At 50.1% G+C, this 13,880-nt stretch overlaps 1 protein-coding gene across 1 annotated transcript; it reads left to right on the forward strand.

The window, feature by feature from the left end:
* Positions 1-4,109: 4,109 nt before the first annotated feature.
* Positions 4,110-6,158, forward strand: MLNR (motilin receptor). The gene is made up of 2 exons (XM_052650345.1): positions 4,110-5,007; positions 5,797-6,158. Exons 1-2 carry the CDS (start codon positions 4,110-4,112, stop codon positions 6,156-6,158), a joined length of 1,260 nt encoding a protein of 419 aa, XP_052506305.1.
* Positions 6,159-13,880: the final 7,722 nt, after the last annotated feature.

Below are 13,880 nucleotides of genomic sequence, written 5' to 3' on the forward strand. Positions count from 1 at the left end.
TGGTAGAGGAGGAGGGTAGCCACACACCTGGACTACTGAAAATTCTCCCTCTCCTCCAATGAAATACAACCTCATGAGCTGGTGGATGGCTCAGAAATACAAAGTAGAAAGAGGGTTTAGTCATTCTTCAGATATCTGGTCCCATTTCTTCCTAAAACATGGAAGGCCAAGCCATCATAATAGGGTTCAGATCTTCCCCAGAGGCCAAGTCATACTAAAACATAATAAAAACCTGTCCATGAATCTAATTCTCCATATCAGTATTCTATCTCCAACTAGATTATCAAGGAGTGCTTGCTGAACAGCCCCTGTAATCAGAGTACGGTTCTCAACTGCTGGGAATGGTAAAGAAAATAGTGGTGCCCTATTCTGGAAAGGCTTATTCATGCTCTGAGATTAAAAAATATTTATTGAATTCTCACTTGGTACCAGGCACTAGGGAAAGATGAAATCCTGTCTTCCGGAGCATGTGATGTCGGGAGATGGAGGGGGCCAGATAACAAACAGCTAAGTAGATTTAGTAGCAGGTCAGTTGGTCATAAGCTCCACAGAGAAAATACAGCAGCGCAGGGGAGGGTCTGAACGGAGCTGTGCAGTACAGACGAGATGGAGAGTTGGCTTTTGTGAGCCTGATGTGCAGACATGCTCTGAGCCCCACTGGCTCTTTCTCAGAGTTGTCATGTGGCGGAGATGGGTGAGGGAGCCTTTCAGCAGACGTGGGCAGACCACCAGGCCAAGGAGCAGAAAGGACCCAAGGACAGAGACTTGGGGGGGCTGTAGCCTGTGACAGCCGACAGCTGGTACCTACCAGCTGCTACCTGAGTGCTCCTGGGGGCATCGCGGGAGTCAAAGAAAAAGACCACAGGTTCATGAGCCACAGACCTCTGCCTTCAGGTCAGCAGAGCGCCTGGTGACCAAGGGGGATGAGGACCCCTGGACGAGTTGGAGTCCAGCAAATGCCAGCCCCCTAGGAACCAACACAAAGCTAGGCACCCCCCTCCCTCCCTGGTTTCCTAAGGCCCGTTAAGCCACCTGACCTTCGCTTCCCGCCCACCTGGGCCCTCTTAGGGAAAGACGGGTCAAAAGGAGGAAGCTATCAGAGAGAAGAGGGCTGAGCACTGCTGAGAGGAGCTGTCTAATTCATTCAACTGGACAATGCTTTACGCAGGCTAGATAATTGTTTCTTGCTACCCGAGGGAGTAAGGGAGAGTTCAGATCAACTAGAAATGGAGAAATTACATTTCCGCTGCTTAGGCAGAGAGGGAGGGGGAAGGGAGGTAAAGGGGAGACGGTGGATGCAGACACTCTTTTGAGTTTTGCTGAAAACATGAAAACGATCCAGAAAAGGGAGGAAAATCTGATGATGCGTGTGAGAGAGAACTTCCAGAGTGATTTCTAAGATTTTGAGGAGGTGAATGAAGTGCCGAGTGGCAGAGTTGAGTTCAGGTACAAGTACCATCCACTCATTCATCTGTCCAGGGAGTGGAAGGGGGTGTGTGTATCGAAAAGCAGAGACATTACTCTGCCAACAAAGGTCCACACAGTCAAGGCTATGGTCTTCCCAGTGGTCACATACTGTTGTGAGAGCTGAACCATAAAGAAGGCGGAGTGTCAAAGAATTGATGCCTTCAAACTGTAATGTTGGAGAAGACTCCTGAGAGTCCCTTGGACAGCAAGGAGATCAAACCAGTCAGTCTTAAGGGAAATCAATCCTGAATACTCATTGGAAGGACTGATGCTAAAGCTGAAGCTCAAGTATTTTGGTCACCTGATGTGAACAGCTGACTCATTGGAAAAGTCCCTGATACTGGGAAAGATAGAGGGCAGAAGAAGAGGGTGTCAGAGCATGAGACGGCTGGATGGCATCACCAATGCAATGGAAGTGAACTTGGGCAAACTTTGGGAGATAGTGAGGGACAGGGAGGCCTGGAGTGCTGCAGTCCATGGGGTCTCAAAGAGGCAGGCTGGGTGACTGAACAACAACATCCACTCATTCATCTGTCTGGAGATTGGGGGGATGGTGTCTGTGGTGATGGGAGCATGTAGTTCTATTCCAGCTGTTTCTATTCTTCCCAGGAATTAAAGTACAAGGTCACCACCTGAGTGTGAGGATGGGAAGGAAGTCTTGAGGATCATGGAGAGAGGAGGATGTACAGAGTGGTCTGGAGGGTGGGAAAAGCAAATGAAATAGGATAAGGATGAGGATGGTGGGAGAAAACTAAGCCCCCAGCTAAAGGCTGTGAATTTCAAGAGATGCAACTCTACTCAAGGTACTTGGAAGACTGCACAAAGTAAGCAGAGGGTTCAGCTTCACCAGGGTTACTCTGGCCAAGGAGATCAGAAAAAAAGAGCACAGGCATTGAGAGTGTTTTCCTGGAAGCCATTAGTATTGCTCTTGGAGTTTAAATTCGTTATAGTCGGGAAGTGTGGACCTGGGGCTCGTGAGGGACAGGGTGGGGCAGAGGCTGAATGCAGGTCCCACTGAACTCCTGCAGTTGAAGAGCTGCAGGAGGTATCAGAGAAAGTGAGCTAGACAGACAGGGGGTGGAGGTTAGAATCGGGTGGCTGAAACTGAGATGAAGGCAAGCCCCTGGGAACAATAAGGCGTAAAGGATGTGTTTCACAGGGGCCACTGCCTGAGGCTGGGTGGAGGACAAGACCACGGATAGAAAGGAGAGGCAGAGGAATTGTGTAGGGGTGTGAATTTTATTATTATCAGGAGCTCTTGAGAAAATGAAGGTCAGACATCAAAATTCTTAAGAATGAGGGGGAATGAGGGGGGAGGGGCTGGAGAGGGCACAGTGTGAGGAGGTGAGATTTAAAGATAGGTTTTAGGACGACGGGGACAGTGATGATGAGGGCGGTGACCGGTACCCCTCCTCCGGAGGACTGAGCGGAGCAGGGGAAGCCAGGCTAGAGCAAAGCCTGCTTTCAGTTCCAGGAAGAGGAAGGGAACTCGGGAAAAAGAAATTGAGGATTTAAACCACGGTTGGAAGGATGGAAAAATCGCTAGACGGTGTCCATCCACAAAGAACTCAGTTCCAATGACTCGAAAATTAAACGGAAAGCACAGCACCGGACACATCCTGAGCTCTCAGCGTCAGCTTCTGTCATCAAGACCACAATGAATGGACTCATGACTCAGTTTTCAGTCTTTCCCCCAGGATATTAGTTCTTCCTGTGTGACTGTCGCTCAGTGGGGTCCGACTCTGCAACCCCATAGACTGCAGCCCGCCAGGCTCCTCTGTCCATGGAATTCCCCAGGCAAGAATACTGGAGTGGGTTGCCATTCCCTTCTGCAGGGGATCTTTCAAACCCAGGGATCGAACCCAGAAGTCCCGCATTGCAGGCGGATTCTTAACCGTCTGAGCCACCAGGGAAGCCCCTTAAAATGAGTAGACATGGTCATGTCCATAGATTTCAGTCATAAGAGATAGTTCAGATTACTTGGTCAACTCCATCACCATTTGAAAATTTACAGAAGAGGAGAACTGGCTGTTGCCCCCTCAGGCTGGGGCTGATCTGAGATGACTCGGCTGTCGAGCCACCACCAGAACCCAGGAGGGGCTCTAGATTCTGGTCTAAGCTCCTCTCCCGCTATTGGTCCTGCGACTCCCTCCCGAGCCGTCAAGACGCAGCCACCAGCCGAGGTCCCTCAGAAGGTCCCTCTCAGAACCCAACCCCAAAAAAGCGCCCGCACTCCGCTGGGTGCAGTAACCTACATGGTTGGGGGCTCAGAAATCTCTTTCCCGCGTCGGGGCAGGCGTCGTCCGGGGCGGCCGCCTCCCGCGCTCAGTTGGGGAGGGAAGCGCCTGGAACAGGAAGGGCCGGGGAGCGGGAGCGCCTGCCGGGCCGGGGCGGGCAGGGCGGCGGCCGGGGGCGGGGACTGCGCGCCACCTGCTCTGCAGCCCTCAAAGCGGACACCGCGGAATCGCGTTCCGGCGCGCGCTGCAGCGGGGCTCGAGCCGTGCGGGCGGCGGGCGCGCCACGCGCATTGCGCGCGCCGGCCGCCGAAGGAAGCGCTTTCGCTGCGGGGCCAGGCGCTAGGCACCCGGCCCTGCCCCGGGGACCCCGCGAGCGTCCGTGCGTCCGCCCCGCGCGCCGCGCCCATGGGCAGCCCCGGGAACCGCAGCCACGCTTCGCGGGGCGCCGGGGAGCCGCCGTGGGCCGCGCTGCTGCCGTGCGACGAGCGCCGCTGCTCGCCCTTCCCCCTGGGGGCGCTGGTGCCCGTGACCGCCGTGTGCCTGGGGCTGTTCGCCGTCGGGGTGAGCGGCAACGTGGTGACGGTGCTGCTGATCGGGCGCTACCGGGACATGCGGACCACCACCAACTTATACCTGGGCAGCATGGCCGTGTCCGACCTGCTCATCCTGCTCGGGCTCCCCTTCGACCTGTACCGCCTGTGGCGCTCGCGGCCCTGGGTGTTCGGGCAGCTCCTCTGCCGCCTCTCACTCTATGTGGGCGAGGGCTGCACCTACGCCACGCTGCCGCACATGACGGCGCTCGCCGTGGAGCGCTACCTGGCCGTCTGCCGTCCGCTCCGGGCGCGCGTCCTGGTCACCCGGCGCCGCGTCCGCGCGCTCATCGCCGCGCTCTGGGCCGTGGCGCTGCTCTCCGCCGGGCCCTTCTTCTTTCTGGTGGGCGTCGAGCAGGACGCCGGCCACGACGCGCTCCGGGACCTAAACGGCACCGCGCGGCCCTCCCCCTTGCCGCCGCTGCCGCCGCCCTTCCTGGGGTCCTCTCAGGCTTCCCCGCGGTCCCCGCCGTCGGGGCCCGAAGCAGCTGCCGCCGCGCTGTTCAGCCGGGAGTGCCGGCCGAGCCCGGCGCAGCTGGGTGCGCTGCGCGTCATGCTGTGGGTCACCACCGCCTACTTCTTCCTGCCCTTCCTATGCCTCAGCGTCCTCTACGGGCTCATCGGGCGCGAGCTGTGGAGGAGCCGCGGGCAGCTGCGAGGCCCGGCCACCTCCGGCCGGGAGAAGGGCCACCGGCAGACGGTCCGCGTCCTGCGTAAGTGGCGCCGCCTCTGTTCCAAACACCCCGACCGCGCGGTGCCCCTTCCCGGATCTCCCAGCGCTCAGCACCCCTTCTGGCCACGCTTCCTTTTGTGGTTCGACCCCAGCTTGTCTCCCCAGTCTCCGTAGAAAACCATCTCCCGTCTTCTAGGAGCTCTGTGTCACCCAGGGAGCCCCCCTAACGGTGGGATAGCCGGGTCTGGTAAATAACTATTATTTTCCAAAGCCTCTGTGAGCAGAGAGCTAGACTGATCCAAGATGAATGATTGCAGGCTCTTAAGCCCACTGCCTGTGTCCGTTAGATGCCGCAAATGTGGAATTACTCACAGAACCCTGGAGAAGACGGGATACCTCACGTTAGGATAAAGTTTCTTCACTAAATGTTACGTTATCCTGAGGACTAAAGTGAATAGTGCCCATATCAAAAAATAAATAAAGATCGGACAGACGTTGCATAATTCTTTTCAACGGAAAACAGAGAACATGTTTCTGAAATAGGTTTGTGGAAAGAAACGATTTCTACTTGTTAGTAGAAATCACTCTCTCTAGTTTATGTCCGTCCTTGCTAGGGCATGTATGAGCCGAATGTTCAGTTGGTGGTGGTGGTTCTCAAATATTCAATTTCAAACCAAACATCGATGCTGCCTGTAACCCGGTAGTTTTTCTGGGGTGGGGATCTGGCTAGGCAAGAGTTTTATTTATTCTGCTGTTAATTATTGCTTCAGTGGGAACTCTTGTTTTCGGATGCTTTAGCTAATTCTGGTGCCTGTGTTTTGTTTTGCAGTGGTGGTGGTTCTGGCGTTTATAGTTTGCTGGTTGCCTTTCCACGTTGGCAGAATCATTTACATAAATACCGAGGATTCCCAGATGATGCACTTCTCTCAGTACTTTAACATCGTTGCTCTGCAACTTTTCTATCTGAGCGCCTCCATCAACCCCATCGTCTACAACCTCATTTCAAAGAAGTATAGAGCAGCGGCCTGGAAACTGCTGCTGGCCAGACGGTCCAGACAGAGAGGTTTCTGCAGAAGCAGGGAGGCCGAAGGGAACCCCGCCGGAGACAGGGCTGGCTGCACGGAAAACAGTGCCAACATGCAGAAGTCAGCAACCAGCACTGGCGCCCTGTCCCATGGCTCTGGGACTTAAGGGAAAACATGTCTGTAGGGAGGAAAGAATCGGGAGGGGGTAACGGATACTGTTAGGGAGAACTGGAAAGAGTAGTTGACATTTTGCAATATAAGGAAATCAACCCTAAATACTCATTGGAAAGACTGATGTTGAAGCTGACACTCCAATACTCTGGCCACCTGATGGGAAGAGCCGACTCACTGTTAAAGACCCTGATGCTGGGAAAGATTGGGGAAAGAAGGAGACAGGGGCCACAGAGGATGAGATGGTTGGATGGCATCACTGACTCAATGGACATGAGTTTGAGCAAGCTCCAGGAGATGGTAAAGGACAGGAAAGCCTGGCGTTCTGCAGTCCATGGGGTTGCAAAGAGTCGGACACAACTTAGCAATTAAACAACAAGAAAGAGTGGTTGATGTTTTGCAAGTTTGTCAGCAACTTAGCATGAATTTTTTTTTTTGTAAACAAAGGTATGAGATGTATCTGTACCAATCTCTCTGGCCTTCCTTTCATGTACCTCCTTGGGGAAGTTCATTTCATCCTCCTAAAATCCCACATCACAAAATGTGCTCTGGGGAGGTTTTCTAAGTCCTCACTCTCCTGTTCTTGGGATATGACACTCATTTTCCAGTTAACAAGTAATCCAGACAGATGCTGCCATAAAAACTGTCACCTGTGAGGTCAGAGGTGTATTTTGTTTTAGATATACGTTATGTGTTGTTTTCGTTTTATGCTTTAGATAAATGTGATGGTGCATCTACAAGGAATCCAGGATAATGAGAGTTTGATTCAAGAAATTACTTAATGTTTACATATGGCAGCAAAAAATGTTTAGAAACAAGTGAAAGGAATTCTGGGTAGAGTCAAGTGACCAGGGGTCTCACCTCTCTCAGGCTTGGAGAAAATCATTTACTTTAGGCACAGTATCCTCTGTTCAGAACCTAGTCACTGAAGCCTGAGGGCAGGGAGCTGCAGCAGGACTTGGCTTCTACAAAGAGACTGCTGATCACATTGATAAGAGCTTTAATATGCCTTATTCGCCTTGGCTTGGTGGGAGAAGTAGTGATGGATTCAAGTCTCAGGCCTGAGTCTGATCTCTTAAGAGCCTTACCCACTTCCACCCTGAGAAGCTACACTTACAGAAAAACACGAGTCAAGGGAAAGATAGGGGGCGACAGAGGATGAGATGGATGGCATCACAGGCTCAATGGGCAGGAGTTTGAGCAAGCTCCAGGAGACAGTGAAGGACAGGGGAGCCTGGTGGGCTGCAGTCCATGGGGTCGCAAAGAGTCGGACTCGACTGGGTGACTGAGCAACAACAGTAGATGCAGTCAGGGTGAGAGAGACTGTACTGGATATTCTGGCCAACAACTGTGTAACGTTGTTTTTTACAGTTTGAAACATAAACCTGTTTTTAGACGGCTGCTGCTGCCTCTGGGAACTCCAAAGGGCCTCAGCCACTGCCAGGGTCTTATGAATGGTGGCCCCTGGAGGTAGGCAGGATACAACTAGCTCAGCTGTGAGCTACAAATGGTGACTCCATAAACAAGGGTCTGCTCCACATGCTGACCAGGTCCTTTTTCATGTGATTAGCTATATACGTGATGCCTTCAAGTCTGCTTGAAGCGTCCTAACACCCTGGCCCTGCCCTCATACAGCAGCGAGGAAGCCTCCCATCTACACTGTGTTTCTTGCAACTAGTGGAAGAGGCATACTGGTCACTGGGGGCAGCGGTCTCTAAACTGTGTTCCGCAGGTTTTAAGAGAGCATTTCAAGAAAGGATTCTGTGGTCAGTTATGACAGAAAAACACTGCATGCTGTACCCACCTTCCCAAGAGTTACACAACACAAAAGAGCACATCGGAGGCTCTGAGAAGCTGTTGCTGGGGACACTGATTGGGGGACTCCCTGTGCTCTCGGCGCAGCCCTGTGCCTCCGCCACTCGTTTGTCTGGTGGCAGTAAGTGGACACGTGCTGGAGCTGCAACCACACAGTCTTTCTTCTCATGGGAGTTCCTCTCTGGGGCACTCAGAAGTGGCTTCTTCCCTGTGGAAAATCATGGCTAAGAATTGATACATTATTTATAGTATAATGCTTTTATGTGTTTATTTATGTTTTATTTATGGTATAAAGTTTAGAAGCAAAGAGCTCTCCTTTGAGCTTTCTTGTTCGGATTCTAGAAAAGAAGGATCTGCATCACACTTTCCTGTGACAGAGGTGTGTTTCCAGGGGTCACAAGGAGCATCAGCCTTCCTTACCACTGGGTCCCTGAGATGGAGTCTCTGAATTCCATCGCTCCTGTGGATGGCTGGGCACCTGCTTTCAAAACGCCCACCTCATCCATTGGCAGATTGTGAGATAAGTGCAGTCTGACACATGTTTATTGGAATGTGAATAATCAGTGTATCTGTAGTAAGGCCAACTGTTATGTTGTGAAACTTTTGTTGCAATTATATATCAGTTGGTATCTTTCATGGTTCATAAAATGTATTCTCATTGTGGGTCACAGTCAAAAATATTTGAAAAGTTGTTCTAAGGTCTAAAATTGTTCTGTGTTTAGTCACGTCTACAGAGAAGGCACTGGCACCCCACTCCAGTACTCTTGCCTGGAAAATCCCATGGACCGAGGAGCCTGGTGGGCTGCAATCCATGGGGTCGCTAAGAGTCGGACACAACTGAGCGACTTCACTTTCACTTTTCACTTTCATGCACTGGAGAAGGAAATGGCAACCCACTCCAGTGTTCTTGCCTGGAGAATCCCAGGGATGGGGGAGCCTGGTAGGCTGCCGTCTATGGGGTCGCACAGAGTTGGACATGACTGAAGCGATTTAGCAGCAGCAGCAATCATGTCTAACCTTTTGCAACCCCATGGATCGTAGCCCATCAAGCTCCTCTGTCCATGGGATTTTCCAGGCAAGAATCCTGGAGTGGGTTGCTATTTCCTTCTTCAGGGGGATCTTCCTGACCCAGGGATCAAACCCATGTCCCCTGCATTGGCAGGTGGATTCTTTCCTACTAGCACCACCTGGGAACCCCCAAAGTGTTCTCTAGCACAGCAGAAAGTGTCCTCTCACGTTGACCACTAGCTGTAAAGGGGAGAGACATCATAGAAAGACGTGAGGAGTGGCCTCGTGGGTCTCAAGTCAAGGGTCACTGGAGAGGGATGGGTGGCTGTGATTTCAGTCCTGGGCCTCCCTCTGCCCTGGGAGGTGTCCTGGAAGCCCTGACTGGGAACTCTCGCTGACCCCAGAAAGAGCTCTCTTTGAGCCGCCCAGCTTTTTTCAAGTGAGGTACCAACGTTGGGGAAGGGTTTTTTTCATTAATTGACTGCACAAATACTCACCGAGCAAAGTGTATGACAAAATACTCTAGAAACATTAGTTCATGTTATGGGGCTGAAATCATCTCGACTTTTGAATGGCCTTTTGGCCTTGAAATGTATGACTGTATCATCCAGACTAACCACAGATTCAGCTCACAGGCCAATAAAAGCACTGACATCAGAAAGGCCTGCAGAATTTCAGGTGATTAAAAAAAAAAAGTGGTTCTGTACAGATTCTGCTTTGGTAGTTTTGAAGTAGGGCCCAAGGTGCTGCATTTCTAATAAGCTCCTAAATAATGCTGACGTTGCTGGTCCAACGGCCTTAGCTTCCTTGCCTGTAAAATGGAGATGATGAAAATTTGCATCACAGATGTTGTATTAAATGAAGTGATGAGCATTTATATCTTTCTCCCACCCTCTCAAGCTGTGTCTGCTTGATCAAGGTACTCAATGTCTCAGTTCCTATCAGTAGGGATAAAAATAAAAATACATACTTCATACGGTTGTTGGAAGGAGTAAATGAATATGTAAAAGGGGCTGGGCTTCCCAATTGGCTCAGTGGTAAAGAACCTGCCTGCCAACACAGTAGACGTGGGTTCAATCTCTGGATCAGGAAGATCCCCTGGAGAAGGAAATGGCAACCCACTCTAGTATCCTTGCCTGGGAAATCCATGGACAGAGGAGCCTGGCAGGCTACAGTCCACGGGGTCACAAGAGTTGGACATGACTGAGCGACTGAGCACTGAACACATGCAAAGTGGCTAGAACAGAGTCTGGAATGTAGAAAACGCTCTCTACTGTAAGATACCATTATCATTACCATTATTATTGTTGTAAAGTTGATTCAAGTAGCTGTTCCACCAGCATGAGTTCCCTATTCCGTCTTACCTGTCCTCTCATTCCTACCCCTCCCTCCAGTCCCTTGACTTCTAACATGAATCATCAGAGAACCTCTTCAGGCTGCTGATTCAGAAACACCCAAATCCAGTCCAGACGGTGCTGCACACATGGGGACCCTTACGAAGCATGGTCATGGACCATGGTGCCAGGCCCACTGCCTGCCTGCTCCCAGGCCACCGATGGCAGAGAACCCCAGGACATCACAGGAGGTGGGCCTGCCTGTCCTTCCTACCTGGTGGGGCACAGTGTCCTCAGGGTCCCTGGACAGTCTTACTTTGTAGCACACTGACCTATGTGGCACCAAGTTTACTTTTCTGAAGACACCAGTAGGGACAATATATGGAAAACTTGAGAAGTGACTTCTCTCTGGCAGCACTGCCCTCCATAACAAAGCAAATGTGCCATGAAAGGCGTCTGGACTTTGTTTTGGCTTCTCTTTGCTTCTTTGAGGTTGAAGTGCTGCCAGGAACTGCCTTCCAAGAACTCTTTAGGAAACCTCAATTTCTGGATTCAGGGTGGTGCTTATGGTTACATCCTTGCCTAAAATGACCACATGAGGGCCGATCCTTTGTACAAGGGTGCACTGGCCAGCAGGGGTCCCTGTCAGTCCTGCGGCGACCTTGTCTCCAGGCGTGCAGGAGGCATGGTCATTGGTGTGCCTTCCACATACCCGAGCAAGACGGAGGGTGAGGTAGGTTTTCTTCTACAAGCCAGGTATTCGGTCTCTGCCGAACCTCACCAGTACCAACAAATCCAGCACAGACACCTCAGCTTGTTTTATTGTAAGAGGATTCTATCCAAATACACACACTGCTAAGACCAATGTTCCCAATCAACAGGACCTAGAATAAAAGGAAGAGACCCGGGTTATCTACAAAGAATAAGTAAATGAAACACAAAGCAGGGAAGGATACTATTTAGTGATGTTGAGCACCTATTCTTTACCAGCACTGCGCTACCTGGGATCATTGAGTTTTTAAGAAAACTTGTGATAAACATAATAACCCTCCCCCCTTCCTCCATCCCCTCCATCTGTCTCTCCCTCCTTCTTTCCCCATTCTCTGAATAAGTTGGTCAAAAAGTCATTTGACAGGACTTCCCTGGCGGTTCAGTGGTTAAGACTCCACCCTTCCAATGCAGGGGGTGCAGTTTGATCCCTGGTTGAGAAGCTAAGATCCCACTTGCCACAACTAATATTTTGCATGTGCAACTGAAGATCCCGCATGCCACAACTGAGACCCAGCACAGCCAAATAAATATATAAATATTTTAAAAATAAATAAATAAAATAAAACGTACATGGAAGATTAAAGGGTCAAGAATAACCGAGATACTCCTGAAGAAAATAAGGTGGCTTTTTTTAGGGGGGGTGGGGGGAGTCAAGGGGGCAGAGGTATAATAAACCAATAATATAGAACCCAGAAACAGATTTACATATATATGGAAACTTGATACGACAGAGGTGACACTGCAGATCAATAAGGAGATAATGCTGGGCTAACTGATTATCGAAGTGGAAAAGAAAGTGGATCCTGACCTAACATCATGCTGCTGCTGCTGCTAAGTCGCTTCAGTCGTGTCCAACTCTGTGCGACCCCATACACGGCAGCCCACCAGGCTCCCCCATCCCTGGGATTCTCCAGGCAAGAACACTGGAGTGGGTTGCCATTTCCTTCTTCACCTAACATCATACACAGAACTAAATTCTAGATGAATGATGATATAAATATGAAAGGAAAAATTTATGGCTTTTAGTGGAAATATAAAAGCTACTGTTAAAAAACTGAGATATAATTGACAGACAAAAGATATCTTTATAAACGGATAAAAATGCTTTTTGAAAAGATACAAAACTCACCCAAGAAAATTATTCGTATGTTTGGCACGTTAAAATAAAGAACTATGCACTGAAAAACTAATTAAGTGAAAAAGCAAGTGACAAATGAGAAGATATTTACCATACACATTCCCACCCAAGAATGAGTATCAAGGATGTATAAAGAATGCTCACAAATGAATAAGAAATAACTACCAAATAGAAAAATGGTTAACAGGTATTTCATAGAGAGGACAGACGTATGGCCAATGCACCTAAGTAGAAACCAGAGAAAATCATAACCACAGGATGTCATTTTATGCCAACCAGATTGGTAAACATTAAAAGTTTGACAATACCCAAGAATTAGTGGGGATACAGAGCTATGTAAATTGGTCCAATCTCTCTGGAAAACTTTTCAGCAGTCATCTGGAAAACTTGACAACTCAAGAATTCTACTCCTAAGTGTAGTCCCTAAAGCAGCTCATCCATATGAACGTAAAAAAATATACAAAAAAAAATTTAAAGCAGCACTGCTTGCAATAGCAAAAAGCTGGAGATAGAGCAAATGTCTCTTGACTCAAATATGGGCAAATAAATTGTGGTGTAGAGCTACAATGAAATACTATACAGCAGTGACAATTAATGAACCACAGTCATCTCCATCAACACTGAAAATTCTCTTCAGTCTTTTACAAAATAATGTACTTTCATAACGTTGGCTTTTGCTTTCAGTCTTGGAGCGGTTTTTGTGCCTATTTTTTAAATATTTCAGATTATGATAACAGCTTAGGTTAGTGACGGGAAATGGGCTGAGTCACTGGGGGGAGAGAGGAGCTTCATTCTGAGTCATGCCTAGGACACATAAAATAATAAAACTAAATTGCACTGAGCACAAATCCACAATGTCTGGTACCTGTCAGATTTTCCAAGAGCCACTTCCTCCATCCTCAATTTCCTGAGGACAGTTCTACCCTCAATGTCTTCATGTGTTTAAGAAGCAGCAGAATGTTCTTGTGGCAGTCCCTGGCACTAAGTTGCCCCGGACTGGCCAATCTTAGAGGATAACCACCTGGGACTGCCCAGCTCCCACCTCCTTCGCTTCTCAAACGCTCTGAGACCCTGACCGCTAACTGTATGGGGGCTAGTTTCATCTTAACGGCTCAGGCAGTAAAGAATCTGCCTGTAACGCAGGAGACCTGGGTTCGATCCCTGGGTCGGGAAGATCTCCTGGAGGAGGAAGTGGCAACCCACTCCAGTATTCCTGCCTGGAGAATCTCACGGACAGAGCAACCTGGCGGGATGCAGTCCATGGGGTCGCAAAGAGTGGGAGGCGACTGAGTGATTAACACTGACTCCCACTTCAATTCTCCTTCATTCTCGGGCCAACTCTCAGGTATGCGAAGCCCTCATCGCCCTCGCCGAGTGTGCGCAACTTGGGACTTCGAGCCAAGACATCCTCAAGCGACCAGACTTCATTCAGCAAACCCTAAGAACGCAGTCAAACACAAGCGTCAAATGACTCACAGCCCCGTGTCCTCTACTACTCGCCGGGTCGCCGCGGGAGGAATAGCCCCCACGCCACCGCGGCCGCGCCTCGCCGTGACGTCACACAGGGCGCCCGGAAATGGCCGCCGAGCTCGTGCGTCATCTGAGCGCGCCGAGTAGGCGGTCGCCGTCCTGTCTGTTGCTAGGAGGAGGC

Source organism: Budorcas taxicolor, chromosome 12 (assembly GCF_023091745.1).
Source record: "Budorcas taxicolor isolate Tak-1 chromosome 12, Takin1.1, whole genome shotgun sequence".
Lineage (NCBI taxonomy): Eukaryota > Metazoa > Chordata > Mammalia > Artiodactyla > Bovidae > Budorcas > Budorcas taxicolor.